Source organism: Tubulanus polymorphus, chromosome 9, assembly GCF_964204645.1.
Source record: "Tubulanus polymorphus chromosome 9, tnTubPoly1.2, whole genome shotgun sequence".
NCBI lineage: Eukaryota > Metazoa > Nemertea > Palaeonemertea > Tubulaniformes > Tubulanidae > Tubulanus > Tubulanus polymorphus.
The window spans coordinates 3,480,534-3,502,636 of NC_134033.1; the positions used below are offsets into that span (position 1 = coordinate 3,480,534).

General features: G+C 40.7%; 2 protein-coding genes across 4 annotated transcripts; one reads left to right on the plus strand and one right to left on the minus strand.

Moving 5' to 3' along the window:
• Nucleotides 1–223: 223 nt before the first annotated feature.
• Nucleotides 224–10,132, minus strand: LOC141911268 (uncharacterized). 3 transcript variants are annotated; one of them, XM_074802261.1, is made up of 4 exons: nucleotides 9,609–10,132; nucleotides 7,982–8,323; nucleotides 7,287–7,478; nucleotides 4,302–6,021 (listed from the first exon to the last, which is right to left on the minus strand). In XM_074802261.1, the coding sequence occupies exons 2-4, from the start codon at nucleotides 8,169–8,171 to the stop codon at nucleotides 4,940–4,942; spliced, it is 1,464 nt and encodes a 487-aa protein (XP_074658362.1). In that variant the 5' UTR covers nucleotides 8,172–8,323; nucleotides 9,609–10,132; the 3' UTR covers nucleotides 4,302–4,939. The 3 variants fall into 3 exon arrangements, with proteins under 3 accessions (XP_074658361.1, XP_074658359.1, XP_074658362.1); XM_074802260.1 differs by lacking the exons at nucleotides 4,302–6,021; nucleotides 7,287–7,478; nucleotides 9,609–10,132 and adding exons at nucleotides 224–3,472; nucleotides 3,757–3,971 and having other exon boundaries at nucleotides 7,982–8,065; XM_074802258.1 differs by lacking the exons at nucleotides 7,287–7,478; nucleotides 7,982–8,323; nucleotides 9,609–10,132 and adding exons at nucleotides 224–3,472; nucleotides 3,757–3,971 and having other exon boundaries at nucleotides 4,262–4,929.
• Nucleotides 10,133–13,198: 3,066 nt separating this feature from the next.
• LOC141910775 (guanidinobutyrase-like) lies at nucleotides 13,199–18,655 on the plus strand. The gene is made up of 7 exons (XM_074801564.1): nucleotides 13,199–13,536; nucleotides 14,084–14,209; nucleotides 14,788–14,972; nucleotides 15,553–15,753; nucleotides 16,386–16,533; nucleotides 17,119–17,213; nucleotides 17,366–18,655. The coding sequence occupies exons 1-7, from the start codon at nucleotides 13,329–13,331 to the stop codon at nucleotides 17,480–17,482; spliced, it is 1,080 nt and encodes a 359-aa protein (XP_074657665.1). The 5' UTR covers nucleotides 13,199–13,328; the 3' UTR covers nucleotides 17,483–18,655.
• Nucleotides 18,656–22,103: the final 3,448 nt, after the last annotated feature.

Below are 22,103 nucleotides of genomic sequence, written 5' to 3' on the forward strand. Positions count from 1 at the left end.
GGGGACTTTGTGTTCATTTTTAGCAATAACACATCAAATCAGGAACTCTCTACCACCGTCACCACTCTGTTTTCAGAGACATCGGTTCTGTCTTTCAGATGCAAATATATAAAACTGACCTTTTCAAAGGTGCGAACTACATGTATCAACAGCGCCGTTGAACATTGTTTCACTATATACAAATTAAATAATAATAACAATCATTATTATTATCATCATTATCATTATCATAAAATGCATCGGTTTACAGAATATAATAAAAAAGAATTAAAAAAGTATGGCAGTTGATCCTGCTATCAAATATGCATACTCCATCTGCAGGGACTCGAACCTGATGGCATCGCTACACTCAGACACGGCACGAACCCCTGCCATAGACGACCATGTGCGCAGTTACATGCGCACTATCCGAACGAAAACTGGCGGCACCAATCAGATTGCTCGTTGTATAATCGTTGAGGCAAATTACAAGGAGGAACCATAAATGGGAAAACCCGGGCTAAAATAAAACGGGATTTCTGATTGGCTAAAAATCACATCATCTGAACTGCGCATGTATCTGCGCACACGGTCGATTGTGGCAGGGTTTCGTGCCGTGGCAATCTCGATGCCATCAGGTTCGAATCCCTGCCGGGGGAGGATGTCAAATATGGTTAGTTTACGACCGGTTTTTTATTTCCAGCTCTTGATGAATGAAGATTGACGTCAGCGCTGTTCTGTTCTGTCTATATATCTATTCTCACTCTTTTATTGATTTTCTTAATTTCTGACCTGATGCAATATTTCATCGCAGTCTGGTCGCTGCCTATGTAACGGATATACAAGTCGGATAGGTGCGGACGATTTTCGATTAATTCGACGAATATATCGATATCGCCTTGCGTAACCAGGCTCTTTCCGTAAGCGAGGAACTCTAACCTACGAAGCGATGAGACGCTTTTAAGTTGTCGGACGATGGCGTTACACTGTTCCGCTCTATCAAGATAGCTTATAATACCGACTTCTCGCAGCTCATTTACCGCGTCTGATGATAGATACCGAACAAGCGCGTCGCCATCAGCTTCTGAAAGCAAATCTATCAATAATACAGTCAACCGCGGCATTTGACCTAGAACGCGGCCTATTTGCAAATTACTAGTTGCGTGACAAGTAAGATGCTTCAGTTTCGGCATCGAGCCGACGCTATCACTGATTTCTATCGACTGATTCGTCGTTAATTTGACCAGATCGAGCTGTATCGTTTCGATCGCCGAAGATTTTAACGCTGCGTTAAAAAGGTCCAATTCTTTCCCGGTCAAATTTTCATCGAACATCACTTTGTCCAAAATGTGAATGCTTTTCAACTTGGGAATCATATTCGTCAGCTCTCCGAGTATACTGTCGTCACTATCGGGTGATACGTCAAATAGAGATAGATGATTTAGGAACGGATGAGATTTCTGAATATCGCCTAAAAGTTTCGCACTTAGAGTCGCATTTTCGATAAATAGAATTTCCTGTCTATGTTGTGTTGAGGTAACACGACTGATCAGCTGATCTTCATCATCGGGTGTAATCACTCGACTCATTCTTATCCATTCGCGCTCGAGTTTCTTGTAGTATATAATATCGGGGGTACCAAAAATGTCGTGTCCATCTAGGCACACAAACCAGTTCATGCTATTGCTCTTCTGACACAAAGTCAAGTACGGATTATGCTTGTCTATTGGCGATGGGATATTCGTGTCTGTCTTGGCTATCATACCCTGAAGACAAGTGTTACTCGCCATGGCTGTTGCCAATGTAGAATATTCGTCGTCGAATATTCCGCCGGGTTTCAGTTCGAAAAGAGGATCCCTTAAATAAACTACCTCGGTCGGGCATTGTTTGTGTTCGAGTATTTTTGCCAGGGTGTTAATTTCAAACCTCATTAATGAACGTACGATCAACATTTTTCCGATATTGTGAACTATTTCCGCGATTGCGTCGTCCGGCCAGTCGGCTTCATGCAGGTAGATCGATAACTCATAAGATAATACGTAGCTTTCGGATCGGAGTTCGATGAAGCGTTCGTAATCGGGAATGACCGACATTAGGAAACTACTTCGACGGTTAAACATTTCCACGTGATTTAGTTCATCGATTGTGACTGCTTTCAAATTTCTATCTATCAAAGTCTTGAAAAGTTCACCGAGGCCGCGGTTATGCTTGTAACGATGCAGCAGCCCTGCCATGAATCTCGGGTATAATTCACCATATTGTTCAAGTTCTTCCGGCAGTTTATCAAACGAGCATTTTTTCCAGGGTGTTTCACCACTTTCGTTGAATTGTACTACTGAGTGTACCGCCGCCATAAATTCTTGCACAGATTTGTGTATGAACCGTAGCTGGACGGAGCGGTCTGATTTCTGTCGCGGCGACATCTCTTTGCACGTCAAAGCCGTCATCTTCGATTCGTCGGGTTTGAGACGATTTTCGCTGAAGCTGTTTTGACGCGCGATGAGCGTCTCGTACGCAACTAGACAAATTTCCTTAAACGTCTCGGAATATTCGATATCGCGAAAAAAACATTCCGACGACAAGTCGATGCCATCGCGTTTACTGATCAGAAAACATGTCAAATCGATGTAGATATCGGTGAGTTTTGATGGTATCGTAATTTCGTCCTTGTCCATGTAGAGAAAACAAAACATGTATAGTATCAACGGGTTGTAGTAGATACTTTGAAATAAAGGTGACGCTTTACTTCTAAGTAGGTCGAATAGCTCATCCGCATCGCGCTGGGGGAATTTCCTCTTCATTATATCGATGACTTCTTCCGTTTTGAAGCCGGATATCGATGCAATGGTAAATCTTGGATTGGTGACGATCATGCTGCCCCCGGACTCGCGCGTTGTTATGACGATATGCACTTTTGGTAATTCATTGGTGACGCGTATGACACGTTTCTTCGCTTCATCGTGTTTCAACTCATCGAAGCCGTCTAGAAAGAACATCGCTTTTTCTGCATTTTCCCGTACGAATCTCTTAAAACTATCAACCGTCAGATTCTTTTTAATTTCTTGATTTATAAGATTTTCGAAAATGTACTTATAAATACACGCGTTATCAGCGGGAAGATCATTTAACGGTATATAAAACAACATAGGAAACTCCTTTAGAAACTTCGTCGGTGAGCTCGTCCAGCTTAAAACCAGATTGATTATTTGTGTAGTTTTACCCATACCGGGCTCACCTACGAGGCACACGCGTTTCATAGCGCGCTGATCATAAGCGAAAAGCTCCTTGAAATCATCGGGTAAAATCACTGACTGTTCCTCACTTTCTTCATAGCTCAGCGGATTTCGTTTTCGGGGTCGAATTTTCACGTGTTCTCTGGTGAAGAAGTCGTGGAAATTGATGAATTTATCGCTCCACCAAACCTCTCTGTAATATTCAACATCGATCATTTGTTTGTACGTTTCTTCCAGACACTCCCGAACTTGAGTAACATCTGTAAAATGAAATGAATTTACGACTTCAGATAAATGCTGATTTCATATTTCATTTTTCAAATTCAAAGAAAACAATCATAGGCTACATTGCAGGTTAAATCTAAAAGATGTTCCTTTTAATGTTGAAAAGAATCGGGTGGGTTCATTTTGGACTTCAGAATATTGAGAGACAAGTAATCTCAATTGCGTCAGAGACCAGTCTCATGATTTAAGATGACATTCGGACTCGATTCAGATCCGTGAAACTGAGCCCAAAATTTAAATGCATGAAATCTATAATTACCTAGATTCTGAGGAGGTCTGTCGATGCCTTGCTTATCTTGGTGGCAGCACTGATTTATTCTTGTATAATTTATTGTATTAGTCGCACCGATTTGAGCTATTTCAGCATTTTCTACATTTATTCCTGGATTACTCTCCGCCATCTTGTCACCGATTTGAACTATTTCAGAATTTTCTGCATTTATTTCCGGATTACTCTGCGCCATAGTAGATGTACTGAAAAACAGAATTTAGAATTCATTTCATTACAAACTCTCTACCGGCCACTTCTATCAGGTTTACAGATTACAAACTCTCTACCGGCCGCTTCTATCAGGTTTACAGATTACAAACTCTCTACCGGCCCTTTCTATCGGGTTTACAGATTACAAACTCTCTACCGGCCCTTTCTATCGGGTTTACAGATTACAAACTCTCTACCGGTCGCTTCTATCAGGTTTACAGATTACAAACTGTCTACCGGCCGTCTGGTCGAAACGAACGCTAAACAATTCTAAACAACATACCTGATGATATGATAAATCTGTAAGATGAATATATACTGCATCAAACGTGTACTTTAAGCACAGAAACTACTGCTAAATAAGTGTACCACTCAATATGTGTACTGCTCAATGAGTCACCAACTATTAAATGCGCATATCAGTGACAAATATTTTATCATCGATAGATAAGAGTAAAAAACCAGTATGATATAATGTCCGTGTGAACCCCGTACATTGTCTGATACGACGCGGTTGATAAATGAAAATTACCCGGCAGGCAGGTGTTTATTTTTTTATTTCTTTAAAAGAAACACATTTTTGGAAATAGTGACCAGGCATGCAACATTTTTATTTTTGATGATATTTGGAAGCAACCCTTCTCTTTGTTTTCTTTAGACCTAAGATACCCAGCCAAATATGTGTCATAAAGACGTTTGCGGGCATTCACTGAACACCAGAACCGAGGAATCATTACTACATGTAGCACTCTCACTGAATGGAACATTGTCAGAAATATCTTTAAGTCTTCAACATGCCTTGAACATCTTGGCTGATTGACACGAACGACCAGGGCAGACAGGGAAACTAACTACCGGAAACTACTACTAGCGACACCTGGTACACCACCACGGAATCATCTACCAGTTGGCGGTACCGGTAGCGCATTGTACTCTTCGGGATAATCAAATATATCACATCTCATACATAAGCTTCAGCGTCGCAGGACGCCGCCCAGTCCGGTATTTGCAGAAGATAAAACTTCAAACGATCGGGTATCGGTAAAAATTTCACTCGATCGCAATACGTGCTCGCCAGGATCACCTTACGACACAAATCCTGCAAATTCAAATCCGCGTCCAACTGCCAAACGCGTATGAACCCGTCCGTCGACGAAACCGCCAGGTACTCGTCGAATCGGCTGAACGAAACATGTATGGTAAATGGGTATTTCCCTGTCGCCAGCTGTCGAACGTAGCCGCCGTTATCCTGCGCGATACCGTCCAGGATATAAATCACTCGTAGATCATTCGCGTTTAAAATCTGAATTCGCAATCCGAGCGTGACGGCGATTACATCTCCGCTGCGACTGTATCGTAACGGACAGTTTCGGCCGTAAAATAAAAAGAAATCGTCTTCGTCGTCCGCTTCGTGTTCGTTTGTCGTCAACACCGTCGACCGAACGACCGCTTTCTCGTCGACATCGTAAACGTGGAGTTTACTGGCGTTGCCGCGCGTCGCGAACGCCAACACCGAATGCGCCGATTTCGGGTCGAAGTCGAACGCTCGCGGGTTCGAAATTCGACTGCCGAATTTTTCGAAATCATCGACGACGTTCAAAAACGGCTCGGGGCGTTTTTTATCACGACAGTCGACGAGAGATATGTCACCGTTCGACATGGCGATGGCGATGAACTGACTATCCGGCGACCACTTACACTCGCCGCCTACGTACTCGTCGCGACCGATGTCGCTGTATCGCACGCGACCGACGACTCGGAACGCGCGTGTCTCGATGACCGAGAGTTCGAATTCATCGCCGAAGCGAGCGATGAACGCGAGGTATGCGCCGTTCGGTGACACGGCGCCGCAGCAGTGCGCACTGATGTAGTAGCTGGTATCGAATTTAAGACGTTCTCGCTCATTGAACGCGCCCGTTTCAATATCCTGAACGTAGATCTTACAGCCGTCGACGAAGCAGACGTATTTGCCGTTGGGATGAGGGCGAATTCGGGGCTGCGGGAAGTATTCGGCACTACTAGTTCCCGGATAAATGCGATACGCTGTAGAGAAAAAAATAGAACACATTTTCATCGCAATTTTCATAGGCGTTCCCAGGAATTTTCATAGGGGGCATCAATCCAGTATCCAAGCACAATGTCGGGTGTTTGGTGGGTTTTAGAGACGTTTTTTCAGGCTCTAAATTTATCACTAAGAGGTAAAAGACAAGTTAAATTGGCAAGAAAAATCTTGTACATTGATAACAGAGTAATTTAAGAAGTAAATCTCGAAAGGGGGTAACCCCCACACCCCTCTGGGGACGCCTATGATTTTCTATCGGTTTATTGGTTTACGACGTGATAGGGTGATTTATGGAAGCAACCGTATTATTTATGATGTCTAAGGGTGATTTTTTGGCAGCAACCATAGTTTATCAGTGATGTCAATGGGTGATATTCCGGGAGTAACCGTGCTCCTAGAAGGGTTTATTCAGTAGTTTCCGGCTAGAGCGGTACCAGTCTATTCGGCAACCTGTAGTCATAATAAAAATAGTTCCGAAATCTACTGTATACGATAAGATGATGTCATAGGGGGAGTTATGGAAAAAGCCATTGGAAAGGTCTAGGCGATTACCACGGTAATTAATGATGTCATATGGGAACTCGCAGAGTCTGGGGAAGGGTAGATATCTTAATGATGTCATAGGGGGAGTTATGAAAGAAGCCATTAGAAAGGTCTATAGGTCATTACCACGGTAATTAATGATGTCATATAGGAACTCGCAGAGGCAGCCATGGGGAAGGGTCAATATCGTGATGATGTCATAGGGGGAGTTATGGAAAAGGCCATTAGAAAAATCTAGGTCATTACCACGGTAATTAATGATGTCATAGGGGAACTCGCAGAGTCTGGGGAAGGGTCGATATCTTAATGATGTCATAGGGGGAGTTATGGAAGAAGCCATTGGAAAGGTCTAGGTCATTACCACGGTATTTAATGATGTCATAGGGGAACTCGCAGAGTCTGGGGAAGGGTAGATATCGTGATGATGTCATAGGGGGAGTTATGGAAAAAGCCATTAGAAAGGTCTAGGTCATTACCACGGTCATTACCACGGTAATTAATGATGTCATAGGGGAACTCGCAGAGTCTGGGGAAGGGTCGATATCGTAATGATGTCATAGGGGAGTTATGGAAGAAGCCATTGGAAAGGTCTAGGTGATTACGGTATTTAATGATGTCATATGGGAGCTCACAGAGGCATCCATGGGAAGGGTAGATATCGTGATGATGTCATAGGGGGGGAGTTATGAGGTAGCCATATTACCTGTAGTCGATGCGAGATGCCATTTAACGACGAATCCTTCAGGAGTCATCAGCCGCGGTGAGATTGATCGAATCGTGGAAATACCTCCGCAACCTACCAGTTCAACGTCTGAACACGGAATAAACTCGCAGTCGACGAGCCACAAAAAATTCTCCAGTGGTTCCTGAATCCCGTATTCCATGAACCAGTTTACTGGAATCAAATCATCAATTTCAACATCGACCCATTCGTTGTGATTCAATATTGTAATTTCTATCGACGCATTTGCCAGCAGAATATCCAGAAGACAGCGGTATTGATATATAGAATGTATGTTAGTAATACATGTAATTTACAGGCAGTACTGTTCCGTAAGACGAGTGCTCAGGACAAATGACCTGATCAATCAAAGTCCTGTGTGCTGGTCATATGGTCAGTACTGATAATAATGATAATATGTCTAGCCTTCTGGCTATTGTTTTAACACTCCTGATGACGTGGTCCTCATGGGTATAAAACCCGGAGACACACGTCGCTCTCTCTCTCTTTTCTCTGACTCGTGGTCACTTACACTCAGCTCTCACTTTGAGTACTACAATAAAATTACATTTTCCAACTATTAACCGTAGTTCTTACTTCTGAGCTAGGACCTCTATATCAGTATTCTTATTAAAAGATTTTATATATGAATGCGATAAGTCAGAGTCAGTAGTTACCTGGTCTCCGACCGGTTGTGCGAGGCATCGCGCTGAATGTGCTACAAATAGTTCGCGGTTCGCTGCGCAATTCGACCGGAAATGGCCGGTACTTTTTGTGCGGGATGAAAATATCCGTTTTGGATTTCTCGAACGGGAGTGCCGGAAATGTAGTGGAAGTATTGTGAAATTTCGATTTTAACACGCCCATTATTGATTTGAAAATGTTAAGACATTATATGCCGAATTCGTTCTTGAAAAAACCCGGGACAGCAAATCGACGTCGCTCTTCTCTCGGCGATTTTCGCGCAGCATTTTTCCATTTCGCGGATCACCGAGAATTCCTCTTCTTTTAACTGTGATCTAAAACACAAACAAGAACAATTTTTTTGGAAAGTAATTCATTATTTCGACAAAAATATCTCCAGAAATAACTCCAGAAATACCTTTGTATCTACGTACATGTATTACTTATGATATGATTGACTAAGAAATCAAGCAAAATACTCATTCAGGGTTTCTACGCCAACACAGTCAACCCCCGATATACCGCATCCCCGCCTACCGTCACGGTTTCTTAATGAACATCTCTATACAAATACAGTGGAAACTCGTTACAGCGAACTTCATTAGACCAGAAATACGTTCGTTGTAACCGATAGTTCGTTATATCCAGTATGAAATTAATCGGATTTTCATTCTTGGGACGAAATTCTATATTTGTTATTATATCCGATGAATCGTCGTGTCCGAGTCCGTTATAACGAGATGCCACTGTACATAGTAAAACACCCCCGATATACCGCCCTCCCATTTACCGCAAAGCCCGGCTACCGCCAGGTTTTCTCAATGTACACTTCGACACATATACATAGTTAAACATCCCCGATATACCGTTTTATCCATTCATTTATTCATTTCAGAAAAACTAGCATTAATGTGTACAATATGACAATCAATACGAAATGTTGTAATATAAAACTAGAATGTGGTTTCAGAAAAAAAGGCTTGTATGAACTGAAACCCAGATAAAGTATGTAAAATATAAATGTTTGTACAAACTGTGGTTGGTTTAGAGAACTATTGTTTAAAAATTCAACCCTGCGAAAAATGCAGAGATTTTAGAACACACCAGGGCCCGGTTTTATAGACTGGTATTACCTTTAACCCGGGGGTTAAATCAATTGAAAATGAATTAAATTAGCCCCCGGGTTAAAGTTAATACTAGTCTATAAAACCGGCCTAAGTACAATACATAAATAAATCTGTTTAAACATGATCAACGAAATGAGATAATCGATTGAAGTGGAGGGCGGGTCCATCTTTGATTTGAAAATTTCAAACTTTACTGTTTGATGACAATGAATCGACGCATTTAAAACTCAAACAGATCAGCGAAGGTTTAGATATCTGTTCGATGTTTTGAAGCCATTGGCAAAATACCGACTTCAAATCATCTAATCTAAACAAGTTAGGATTTCTAGATTGAAAATAACCGGACACAAGAGTTAGATTCAGAGCCTGTAGGTAGGGTGACAAGAAGTTAATAAATCCATCTATCGTTCGGCAAAGACGCGCTGGTTCAGATTTTGGGGATGCCAATTATTGGTGTGTGACACTGAGACGCACATATTTATGATAGACTTACTTTGGAGCCTCGTTCCCTTTTAGATGTCATCATTCATTTCAAAATGTTCACTCTGCATTGATAACACATGTAGCACAGGGCTGCCAACCGTAACAAATTGAGATTTTTCAGTAAATAAACATTGAAATATAAGTATGCAAGAAAAATTAATCAGTAATCAACAGTAAGACCATCCGACAGGAACATCTTTCATATTCCTGTACGTATGAAACTTCAAAAAAAGCAGTATATCTCGTTAAAAAATAGTAACAAATACTGAAAATCAGGAACAATTTGGCAGCTCTGGTCGCAATAAAGTAAGTTGATTCAGAATTTGACTTTTATTGAAAAACACTCGGCGCAATCGCATTTCTCAACAATTTCACAAATTGGCAATGGAAAATACGGGCGAATTCAGATGAAATGATATGCAATAATGAAATGAGTAGATTTTTCGCATTGAAAAACACAAAACATTGGTTTTTAACCCGATTTTCGACGTTTGTAGCGGAATAGTTTAGGAATACGAATCATGCGTGTCGTACGGTGCTGCCACCGAGAAGAGCCGTTCTAAACAATCTGCAGAGCTGCCCTGTTAGGCGATGCGCTTCTCCGGCAGAAAGCTGCCCTGAGAGGCGAAAGGTATAAATGTCAAACTTGCTACGATTTGGACGAAACAGCGCGACGAACTACTGGAGATATGAGACGCCAGGGGAGCCTTGTCGAGTAATTAAATAACTATTCCTGTCAACTCAACAACAAATGGTGAAATATTCATTCAGGCTAAACAAAGATTATACGGTACTTCGTTTCTCCGCAGCGGTTGGGTAATTTTTGTAAAATTTAATCCGGTAATTTGTAATCAGTTACTTTCTATAGCTGCCGGGTCTGTTATGGTAGATCAAGATTCTAAAAGATGGACAGGGTAGATAGACGGCCGGCCGGGTCAAGTTTTAAGCTTAGCAGAGCCGTGAAACAATTGCAAAATTTCAGGTATCATTTTTTGGCTTATTAACAGCCCTAACTCCAAATAGGCAAATTTTATATGATTCACTATTTAATTCCCCCTGGTGGCATGGTGGCAAGGAACATATTCAATCCCTGTACTTCATGAGCGGGACGTATGATACTAAGATGGCCGCCAATTGCGCCTGAACCCTACCCGTCTTAGTGTTCAGTGATTCAGTGATTCAGCGAAGTTCGAACACCCCAATATTTCATCGCGGTCTGGTTGCTTCCTATGTAACGGATATACAGGTCGGATAGGTGCGGAATATTTTCGATTAGTTCGATGATTAATTCGACGAATATATCGATATCGCCTTGCGTAACCATAGGCTCTTTCCGTAAGCGAGGAACAACCTACAAAGCGATGAGACGCTTTTAAGTTGTCGGAAGATGGCATTGTGTTGTTTCGCTCTATCAAGATAGCTTATAATACCGACTTCTTGCAGCTCATTTACCGCATCTGATGATAGACCGAACAAACGCGTCGCCATCAGCTTCTGAAAGCACATTTATCAATAATACAGTCAACCGCGGCATTTTGACAAAGATTATTCCTGCTTTTCAACTCAGGAATCATCTTCGTCAGCTCTCCGAGTATACTGTCGTCACTATCGGGTGATACATCAAATAGAGATAGATGGTTTAGGAACGGATGAGATTTCTGAATATCGCCTAAAATTTTCTCATTTTCAAAATCCATGAAAATGACCCGACAGACAGGTGTTTATTTTCATTTCTTTAAAAGAAACACATTTTTGGAAATAGTGACCAGGCATGCAACATTTTTAATTTTGATGATATTTGGTAGCAACCCTTCTTTGTTTTTTTAAAGCTCAGATACCCACCTTTTACAAATATGTGTCATAAAGATGTTTGCGGGCATTCACTGAGCACCAGAACCGAGGAATCATTACTACATGTAGCACTCTCGCTGCATGAAGCATTGTCAGAAATGTCTTTTAGTGTTCAACATGCCTTGAACATCTTGGCTGATTGACACGAAGGACCAAGGCAGATAGAGAAACTAACTGAATACGAATACGAATACGAATATTTATTACACCCCATAACCATTTCCATGGTATATGGAGGAAAAACAGCGTTAACAATAATTACATAAACAGTAATAAAAGCTACAAAACTTAATTAACTGGTCTCACACTTATGAACATAATATACTATTTACTATTTACAATACATATATTTACAATACATATACTGCTGGAGGGATTTATATACATCTAGACCTATTTTGATGAATAAAGCCAAATTTAAAGTTGGATTTTTTAATACATCTAAGTTCCGAAAGGTATTTATATCTAAGTGGTTTTCACGGGATTCGCTTTACGTCAATATACATAGGATAACGCCCTAGCTCTGTCGGCACTTGCACATTATGGGAATATTTCGTAACTTTCATAATAATTTTACAGAATAAGCAATGGAGGTTTTCTAGTAAATCGAGATTCTCATAACCCCAGATTTCGCAGTCATATAGAGCTACAGGAGCGACACACACCTGTCAAATAGTTTAAGTATTACATCTATCGGAAGTTTCAAACGTCTACCCTTCTGAATAATAGAAAACATGGCTCTCGTAGCTTAATCATAAAGCATTTTTTTGCTTTAGCGAAACTGCCATTCCAGTTGAATTTTACTCCAAGATACAAATAATCTTCAACTACCTCTAACTCATGGTTACCAAACATAAATTTCGAAATTTCCTTGATCCTACTTTTACTTCTAGCGAAGACTAATATTTTAGTTTTATCAACATTCACTGAGAGGCCAATATTCAAATAATGTATCTAAATGTAACTGGAGAGATTTTTCATCTTCTGCAAGAATAACTGTGTCGTCCGCGTACAGAATATTGAATAGATTAAGTACAGTCCCCAGTTCTGAATCACAATTCACATTCAGTCGTTCAATAGACAAAGTTGGATTACCGCGCGTGAGAAAAAACTCTTCAATATCGTTTAGAAATAGGGAAAATAGAATTGGTATTAAGTTTTCACATTGTCGTAAGCCTCTATCTGCAGCAAAGTAATGTGATGTGTTACCGCGGGTTCCCGGGTTCCGGTATCACTCCCGAACTCGCTTCCACCAGCCCCCTGGCCTCACGAAGCGTGATTTCCTTACTGGCGCTGTTGCGCGTGACGTCATATATCGATTTGCGAAATACTTCCTTGTTCGGTAAAACGTTCGCTGATTGGTCAATTTAACGGGAAAACCAACAGAAGTCTACTGACGGTTTGTTACAAGCGCTGTGATTGGTACGACCGGAATCTGGTCGGCTAGTAACGACTCCAACGACTCGTGAGGTCAAGGGGTTCGGCGAACGGCTTTAGCGTAGAGGGTTCGGATCCCTTGACGGGTGAAGATGCGTTGAATATGGGTTGGCTCGAGCCGCGGAGCCGACCAGTACGGGGAAATTTCCCCATAGCGGGCTGTCCATTGTGGGGTAGTCTCCGCGCATGTAGTTATCGCATCTTTGGATAGATGTCGTACGAGGTGGATATTTCTAGTGAAGTAAATTATATGTACATGTATTGACCTCGATATACTTTTTATTCTAGTCGGGAGAATAAACGTTTCTTGTATCTTATCTCTTGTCCTAGTGAACAGTTTATTCCAATTCAGGATCGGGTGAAATCTTTTACCTGTAAATTTCTTAGTAAAAGCAGTTGTGGAACGAGATATTCGACATTCGTAACACGTAAAAACTTCGAGATGACATCGCTCGTGAGACTGGTAATGAGGGCTGCAAGTTCGGCATCCCGACTTTCTTCTTCAACAAGTTCAATTTCTTCGACGAGGCAGTTTTCAGCAAGTGTCGCTTCGCAGAAAGAATTGAACCGGCCCCCGACTGGTAATGAAGTTTATAGAGCCGGAGGTATAGCTACTATGGCTAGATTGCCGTTACAGTCAACAGCTGAAGGTAAAAGCAAATAGAATTTCAAGCTCAAAACTAGGGAAATACGTACCAGGGCGGATCTAGGGCCGTAAATCTGAGGGGTCATCCTTATTACCGAGATGACGTAATTTACCGAGATCAACCTCGGTAAAATACGTCATCTCGGTAATAAGGATGACCGAATCTGGGTGATTGAGGGTATTCTCAGAATTCTGAGGGGCGTACCTAAAAGAAAAGGGCACTGATACAGATAACACACCGCACAAAGCCCTATGGGGGGGGGGGGGTGTATGAGGCCCGTGCCTGAAAATTTGCTCTGATTCCAGCACTGATATGAAGCCATGATTTCCTGCATTTTGAGTGACGAAATTGTGGTACATCCAAACACTGAAGAGTTAAGAAATATTTAGAACAGAGGACAGTGCCCCGGTTATCACACTTCATCTGAGGAATAACTTTCCTTTTTTTCTGGACCCGATTTCCAATTTTCCCCAGATCCCCGCGACGCGTCATTTTTCGTGAAGTTCCACACGAATGACGATATTTCAGAAATGTTTTATTTTCGTATTAGGTTTAGACGCTTGTTTCGTCGGAATTCCGCTCGACAGCGGCGCGTCGAACAGAGCCGGAACGCGGCACGGACCGAGGGCGATTCGCGCGGAATCATCGATGGTTCGACTCGTCAATAACGCTACCGGTAAAAATAAAACGCTGATTTATTGTCGAAACGCCAACTGTCAAACTGTTAAATGCCCTTATTTATTGATGAAACTGATTGGCTAATAATTAACCCTTATTCATTGACAAAATGCTGATTCATTGATGGGAAACACTAATTTTAAAATGGCGGAATAGCCACAGTCTCTGACGCGGAGAACAAACAGATAATAAGTTTAAAATCCACACTACGTGTACAGAATTTATAAGACTAAAGCAAAGTTTATTATTTGAAAAATTGAAACCAAAACACGTAATGTTTTGGACCGCCACTGAGAGAAGATCTTCAGGCGTGTTGATTTTAAAATGCTTGTTAACTGATCGAATGCTTATTTATGATAAAGTGCCATTTTATTGATGAAGCACTAAATTTTGAAATACTCAATCAATAACTGATAATAAAATGCCAATTTATTGACTAAACCCATGTTTATTGATATAATGCAGTTTTTTTCCAATTTGTTGGTTGTTGGCAGCCATTTACCCGAATCGTCCTTTTCTTCGCTTAACCGATCTTATTCGCCGTACCGCGTATTTATTCGTCGTTTCTTCATTCAGGCGCCTCTCCGTTCGAAAGTTTACAGGTCGCCGATATCGGCGACATCACCGTCAACCCGTACAACCTGTCGAAATGCTGCGACATCATCCGCGACGCCTACGAGAAAATATTGAACGTCGGATGTCGGCCGCTCGGTATCGGCGGCGACCACACGGTCACTTACCCGATCTTACAGGCCATGAAGGTATGGTGAATTTATGTCTAAACGCGTGAAATGAATTTCTTTGAAAATACATGTAATCAAGAACTTTGTTCAATTAACTTATTAAGTACCCTAAGACACTAATTGATTCCTCGTCTGAGGAACTAATCTAAACCCTTAACTGACGTGGAACTAATTAAACCCTCATCTGAGGAACTCTCTAAACCCTTAACTGACGTGGAACTAATTTAACCCTCATCTGAGGAACTGGCTAGACCCTCTGTGGAACTAATTAAACCCTCATCTGAGGAACTATCTATACACTTAACCGTGGAACTAATTAAAGCCTCATCTGAGGAAGTAACTAAACCCTTAACTGGAGAAAAAAATTGAACCCTCATCTGTCAAACTAACTAAGTTCCGTCATCTGTGGAATCGATAAGGACCTCGACTGTGGAATTATCAAGCTCTCAATTGCGGATATATTTCGATCCTCTACTAAGACTCTCAACTGTCAGGGTAATAGGACACTCGCTTGTAGAACTATCAGTTATCAAAACTCTTTAAGTCTTATAACGAAGGTTCATTCAAGAATTAAATGTTTGTCTCCTCGTCTGATCAGGATAAGTTCGGGCCGGTCGCGTTGGTTCACATCGACGCTCACAACGACACGCAACCGTCGATCATGGGCGAGGCCGTCTGCCACAGCACGCCGGTCTACCGGGCGGTCGACGAAAAACTGATCGACGGCGCGAAAGTATTCCAAATCGGACTGCACGCTTGGGGAAACGTATTCGACGAAGACGCCTGGGCGCGTAAACAGGTAAACAGGATTCGCTCTTTTTATTTTTAAATACAATTTTATTTTTCTCGATCGCAGGGTATACACAATCCTCGCTTGCCAGGGGTCCGGTAATGCTCCCGAACTCGCTTCCACCGGCCCCCTGGCCTCACGAAGCGTGATTTCATTACTGGCGCTGTTGCGCATGACGTCATATATCAACACGCGACAATACTTCCGCGTTCGCTACGTGTACGCTGATTGGTCCATTTACTGGGAAATTCCATAGATGCCTAATGTCGTTTGTAACAAGCGCTGTGATTGGTGCGACCTGATTCTGGTCGGCTAGTAACGACTCCAACGACTCGTGAGGTCAAGGGGTTCGGAGAACGGCTTTAGCAGAGTGGGTTCGAATCCCTTGACGGGTGAAGATGGGTATACACGGCAGTTTAGTTTTATAGCCAAATCGAACTACTTGAGACCAGTGAGAAGATTAAAGGCCACTTTTAAAGACTGCACCTCTTAGCCTTGCACAAGTCTAAACTTGCAACCCGCCTCGTGGGCCAGTTTCATGTGTAAGAGTGTGCCCTTAGTTTCTATAACAGTTTACTCGGAAGGAATCTTAACCGACGTGAATAAAGACGACTTTGTTTCGTTTTTGTCATTTTTTCTAGGGATTCCACGTGTATCCGGCGCAGGATCTGTGGCAAAAATCTTTGACTCCGCTGATGAAAGAAATCCGCGCGAAGATCGGCCCCGACACGCCGACCTATATCAGTTTCGATATCGACGGTCTAGATCCGGCTTATGCACCGGGAACAGGTACGAGATATCGCCTAAGATTACGTTGACCTTGCCTGAAAAAAATGGCTGCTTCCATGAATCTCCCTATGACATCATGAAATAACCTCCTCCGCGCGAAAGATGGCTACATCCGTAGATCTCCCTATAACATAATCAAATAACCACTAGGTACTTCCACACAAAAGATGGCTACCTTCATAAATCCCCCAATGACCTCATCGAATGGCGTACTTATTTGGTCAACAGACCCTGCCAGAACAGTTGGCTTCAATGAATCCCCCTATGATCTCATCGAACTATGTCTAGATACTGGCACAAAAGATGGTTGCTTCTGTAGATCCCACTACGACATCATCAAACTACGAAGTGAATTGATAGCCCAGGAGTTCGGAAAAAAGATGATTGAGTCGCCCTTTATCACCCTATGACATCAGCCTGCCTTGTAACTTAATCTATGATCAAGTTACAAAAAGATGGCTGCCGTCATAATTCCCCCTATGACATCATTAAATTGCCTAGTTATACGATGTAAAGACCCTGACCAGAAGACATAAACTCTCCAACTAATCGTGGTAATAATTCCAATTTCCTCTGCACCTGCAGGAGCTCCGGAGATCGGAGGACTGACAACGATACAAGCTTTAGAAATTCTCCGTGGTTGCCGTGGCTTGAATATCGTAGGGGGCGATGTCGTTGAGGTAAGCGTTCAAGATTTCAGTCAGCACTGAAAGGGTTAAGGGAGTCGAACTAGTTTGTGTGAGGTCCAATATTTTGTAGAAATCATTGACTACATCATTGAAGTTCAGTTATGAATTTTCCGAAGTCAAGTGTTTTGTTGTTTCGATTATAGGTGTCTCCGCCGTACGATATGTCCGGTAATACGGCGTTGACCGCTGCGTATTTGCTGATGGAAATGCTGTGCGTTTTCCCGGGAGTTAAATATTACGACCAGCCGCGCGAATGGTAAAACGACCGATCGGAATGCACGCCGTCTGCTATTTACGTGGCAGCCTCACTTTGGTCTGGCTGTTATTGAAATAACCAAACAAAATACACGTCTGCTATTAGCAGCCTCACTTTGGTCTGGCTCACAGGGACCTGACAAAAAAAAATTTCGGCCCCAGTATCCTAGGTACTATATATAAAAAAACTTATATAGTACCTAGGATACTGGGGTCAAAATTTTTTTTGTCAGGCCCCTGTGGTCTGGCTGTTATTGAAATAACCAATTGAAAAACACGTCTGCTATTAGCAGCCTCGCTTTGGTCTGACTGTTATTGAAATAACCAATTGCAATACACGTCTGCTATGAGCAGCCTCACTTTGGTGGCTGATTGTTATGCCATTCCAGAAACGATGGCTGAACTCATTGAAACACCAAAACACTTTGTAAATGGTACTTTCGTCGAATTAAATCACTAAGAAATTCGCAGGGGTGGATCTAGACAGGAGCACAAGGACAACGTGCTGCCGTCGCAATTTTCCTGTGCCCTTTTTGAAAAAAGAACGGCAATATTTTTCAGGGCACTTATTAAATTTCCTCCCGCAACTAAGAAAAACAGTTGTCCAAAATTATGCTTTTATTCTCATAAATATCCCTCAGGTGCCTAGAAATTGTATGAAAATGCATTGAAATCTCAAACAATTTTCCAGACCTCTGTTTTCGGTGTGTGGCTACTTGACCAGCTCCTTTTCATTTCTTTCTGCTCCTGTCAAAGTCTGCCTCTGGATCCGTCCTTGGGTCCTCTTCATCGTCTGCCCCTGATTCGTTTTTCCGCAGTTTGTAGAGTCTGAAACCGTATCGGTTTCTGAAAAATGAACCAAACTGTTGGTTAAGATTGTTATTCATCAATTCAGCTGAAGGATTGAAAAAAGATTTCTTTTTTTATTTCTAAAGATTATAATTTCTTGCCGATTTGTGACGTGCCAGTGTGCTAAAACAAAACCTGCTTTACCGGGATATACGTATTAAATCTTACATTACTTTTTTATTTTAAACAAGATTTTATATATATTCTTGCATCTGCTGATTATTATTTACATATTTACACGTCTTGTATGGATGAATTTTATCCGAATTTTGGAATGAACAAAAAAAAAATTTCAAGAAAAGTGAAAAAATATAATATGGTAGTAAAATTCGTGCTTACTGACAGATTTTCTTGCCACTGGATTTTTAATTCGGTGAAATATTCAGCCCTCGCACTAGCGACTGAGAAGGGATAATTCAATACATGTAATTCCAAAGTTATTAGAGCGAGGTTCAACGGCAATAATATCCAGCGTAGATGAAAATCGGGACGGAACCAGGGTTTCCATGACTTAAAAACTACTTAAAACTGAAATTGCATCCGAAGGTGCATGGAATTTTTTAACTTGAGCAAAATTTCAGAAAATCCTATGCATTAAAAAACTTTCAGAAATGGACAATCAGATAGATATATAGGTACATGAAGAATTTATACAGCAAACTACGCCGAAATTGGTGCAGTTGGGACCAGGATTTGTTAATAAGTAAATGACATGAAGAAAAATTCTTATTCACTCTAAACAATACGAATAAAAGCACTTTGAAACATAACAAACGTTATTTACAACATAGGCCCTACTATTGACACACTACCGGATGGATCTTTATACATCTAGAACTTATTTGATAAATTTAGCCAGTTTAAAAGTTGGATTTTTTAAAACATCAAGATTCCGAAAGGTATTTGAATTTAGGTAGCTCTCACGGAATACGGTAAGTAATTTACAGTCAAAAATGAAATGTAGTTCGTCGCCTAAAATGTTACAACTGGGACATAATCTATCGGTTCTCGGTAGATGGAGATATGACAATTTATTTACAGGTATGAGATAAGACCCAATCCTGAACTGTAATAAACTGGTCACTAAGTCGTCATCAAGCCAATTTATATAGTTTTCAAATTTAATATCATTCTTATATTGTCTAAAATTAATGTATAACGGGTTATTATTTAGCCTAAATTCTGTCTCTTGCACATGCTGATCACGGATTATACGGTGTAATTGTTTTGGAGAAGTCCCAGAGTTTACCATAAATTGTAGTTCCCAGATATACGAAAGGCCACAGTCATCAAAAGTCTTCTTAATAAATAACAGTCAGGGGCTCTAAAACCTATCATTCAGATAAAAATTTAAAGATATCTTATAGAGAATTGAACTAAGTTTACTTTGTTTGCACTCAATCGTTATGACCCAAAAATTAATCATTCTACGTTTTACGTTAATATACATAGGATAACGTCCTAACTCTGCTAATGAATACGAATATTTATTACACTCCAACCATTTCCATGGTATATGGAGGAAAAGAAACAGTATTTACAATTATTTACAAAAACAGTAGATAAGAGCACTTTGAAACATAACAAACGTTATATACAACATGCTATTTACACACACTACCGGAGGGATCTATATACATCCAGACCTAATTTGATAAATTTAGCAAGTTTAAAAGTTGGATTTTTTAAAACATCAAGATTCCGAAAGGTATTTGAATTTAGGTAGCTTTCACGGAATACGGTAAGTAATTTACAGTCAAAAATGAAATGTAGTTCGTCGCCTAAAACGTTACAGGTGGGGCATAATCTATCGGTTCTCGGTAGATGGAGATTTGACAATTTATTTACAGGTAGGAGATAAGACCCAATCCTGAACTGGAATAAGCTGGTCACTAAGTCGTCATCAAGCCGATTTATATAGTTTTCAAATTTGATATCCTTCTTATATTGTCTAAAATTAATGTATAACGGGTTATTATTTAGCCTAAATTCTGTCTCTTGCACATGCTGATCACGGAGTAAACGGTGTAATTGTTTTGGAGAAGTCCTAGAGTTTACCATAGATTGTTGTGTCCATATATACGAAAGGCCACAGTCATCAAAAGTCTTCTTAATAAATAACAGCCAGGGGCTCTTAAACCTATCATTCAGATATAAATTATAAGATATCTTATAGAGAATTGAACTAAGTTTACTTTGTTTGCACTCTATCGTTTTGACCCAAAAATTAATCATTCTACGCTTTACGCTTATATACATAGGATAACGTCCTAACTCCGCTAATACTTGAAGGTTATGGGAATATTTTGTAACTTTCATGATAATTTTACAAAATAAAAAGTGGAGGTTTTCTAATAAGTCAAGGTTTTCATATCCCCAGACTTCGCAACCGTACAACGCGATAGGAGCGACGCACATGTCAAATAGTTTAAACATTACATCTACTGGAAGTTTCAAACGTCTGCCCTTTTGAATAATAGAATACATAGCTTTCATAGCTTTATCATAGAGAAATTTTTTTGCTTTAGCGAAACTACCGTTCCAATTGAATTTCACTCCGAGATACACATAATCCTCAACTAACTCTAACTCCTGATTACCGAACATGAATTTTGAAATACGCTTAATCCTACTTTTACTTCGAGCGAAGACTAATATTTTAGTTTTATCAACATTCACCGTGAGGCCGTTGTCGGCGCAATATTCAAATAATGTATCCAAATGTGACTGGAGAGATTCCTCATCTTCAGCAAGAATGACTGTGTCATCCGCATAAAGGATAATGAATAAGTTAAGTAAAGTCCCTAGTTCTGGGTCACAATTCACATTAAGCTTTTCAATATACGACAAAGTTGGTTTACCGCGCGTAGCAAAAAAGTCTTATACTTGAAGGTTATGAGGACATCTGGTGGTATGTAAGTGCACTAATATCTGCATTCCGTTTTAGAAGTTTTTCGATTGTAGCGAAGAAGAGTTTTTTTAAAGTCTTCAAAATTTTCAATCCGGTTTAAGTCCAGTGCCCGGTTTAACAAAAAGGTTTAACCCAAAAAACTATTTAATTTATTTGTCTATGTTTAATTGAAATAGGCCTTAAATCCTATTGAGCAGGGTTCGGTTCCTCAGTTGAGACCTTCAATCGGCCTTGAAACTGTTCGAGCATCTAATCCAACCAATCCTAGTGTACTGTTGTGAAGTATGGGGAGCTTTTCATTTCGACGAAAGAAACCCAATCAACTTTTACGCTCTATGCGAAGTAACCCCAGCTGAAAGAGTCAATCTAAACTTTGTTGATCTTTTGGGGGTTGGTAAACAAACATCAAATGCAGCAGCCAGAGGAGAAATTGGTCATTTTTCCATTCTGGTAAAAATTTTCCCTCTAATTATAAAATATTGGTTAAGAGTTTGCGATTCTGACAGTGCTATGGCCTTATTCGCAAGTCATACATAATTAAACTGTCTACAAACGAACACTGATGACAACTGGGGAAATTGTGTTCGATCTCTTTTGTACCATTTCCACCTAAAAATCACGTGGGAAAACCAAGGGAGTACCGCATCTGCCAATAAAGTGGCCTTATCTCTAAGCAAACGAGCAATGCACTTGTACTCATCACAATCGTATGATTTTGTGAATGACTCTGTCTCCAACCCTAAGCTGCGGAAAATTTAAACTATTCAAATCAAATTTTTGTTTGGAGAACTACCTGGTTACTAATCGTTATAGTCGGAAATGAATTTTCAAAATTAAGAGTCAGTAATCACAAGTTACGAATTGAA

Excerpts from the sequence above, each read along its gene's own strand:
- LOC141910775 (XM_074801564.1), top strand. The coding sequence starts at position 13,329 with ATGACATCGCTCGTGAGACTGGTAATGAGGGCTGCAAGTTCGGCATCC. Across the intron at positions 14,210-14,787 it reads ACTCGTCAATAACGCTACCG|GCGCCTCTCCGTTCGAAAGT; the intron begins GTAAAAATAAAA and ends TTCTTCATTCAG. Across the intron at positions 15,754-16,385 it reads ACGCCTGGGCGCGTAAACAG|GGATTCCACGTGTATCCGGC; the intron begins GTAAACAGGATT and ends CATTTTTTCTAG.
- LOC141911268 (XM_074802258.1), bottom strand. The coding sequence starts at position 4,302 with ATGCAGTATATATTCATCTTACAGATTTATCATATCATCAG. Across the intron at positions 3,972-4,261 it reads CAGATTTATCATATCATCAG|TACATCTACTATGGCGCAGA; the intron begins GTATGTTGTTTA and ends TCTGTTTTTCAG. Across the intron at positions 3,473-3,756 it reads CAGACCTCCTCAGAATCTAG|ATGTTACTCAAGTTCGGGAG; the intron begins GTAATTATAGAT and ends TTCATTTTACAG.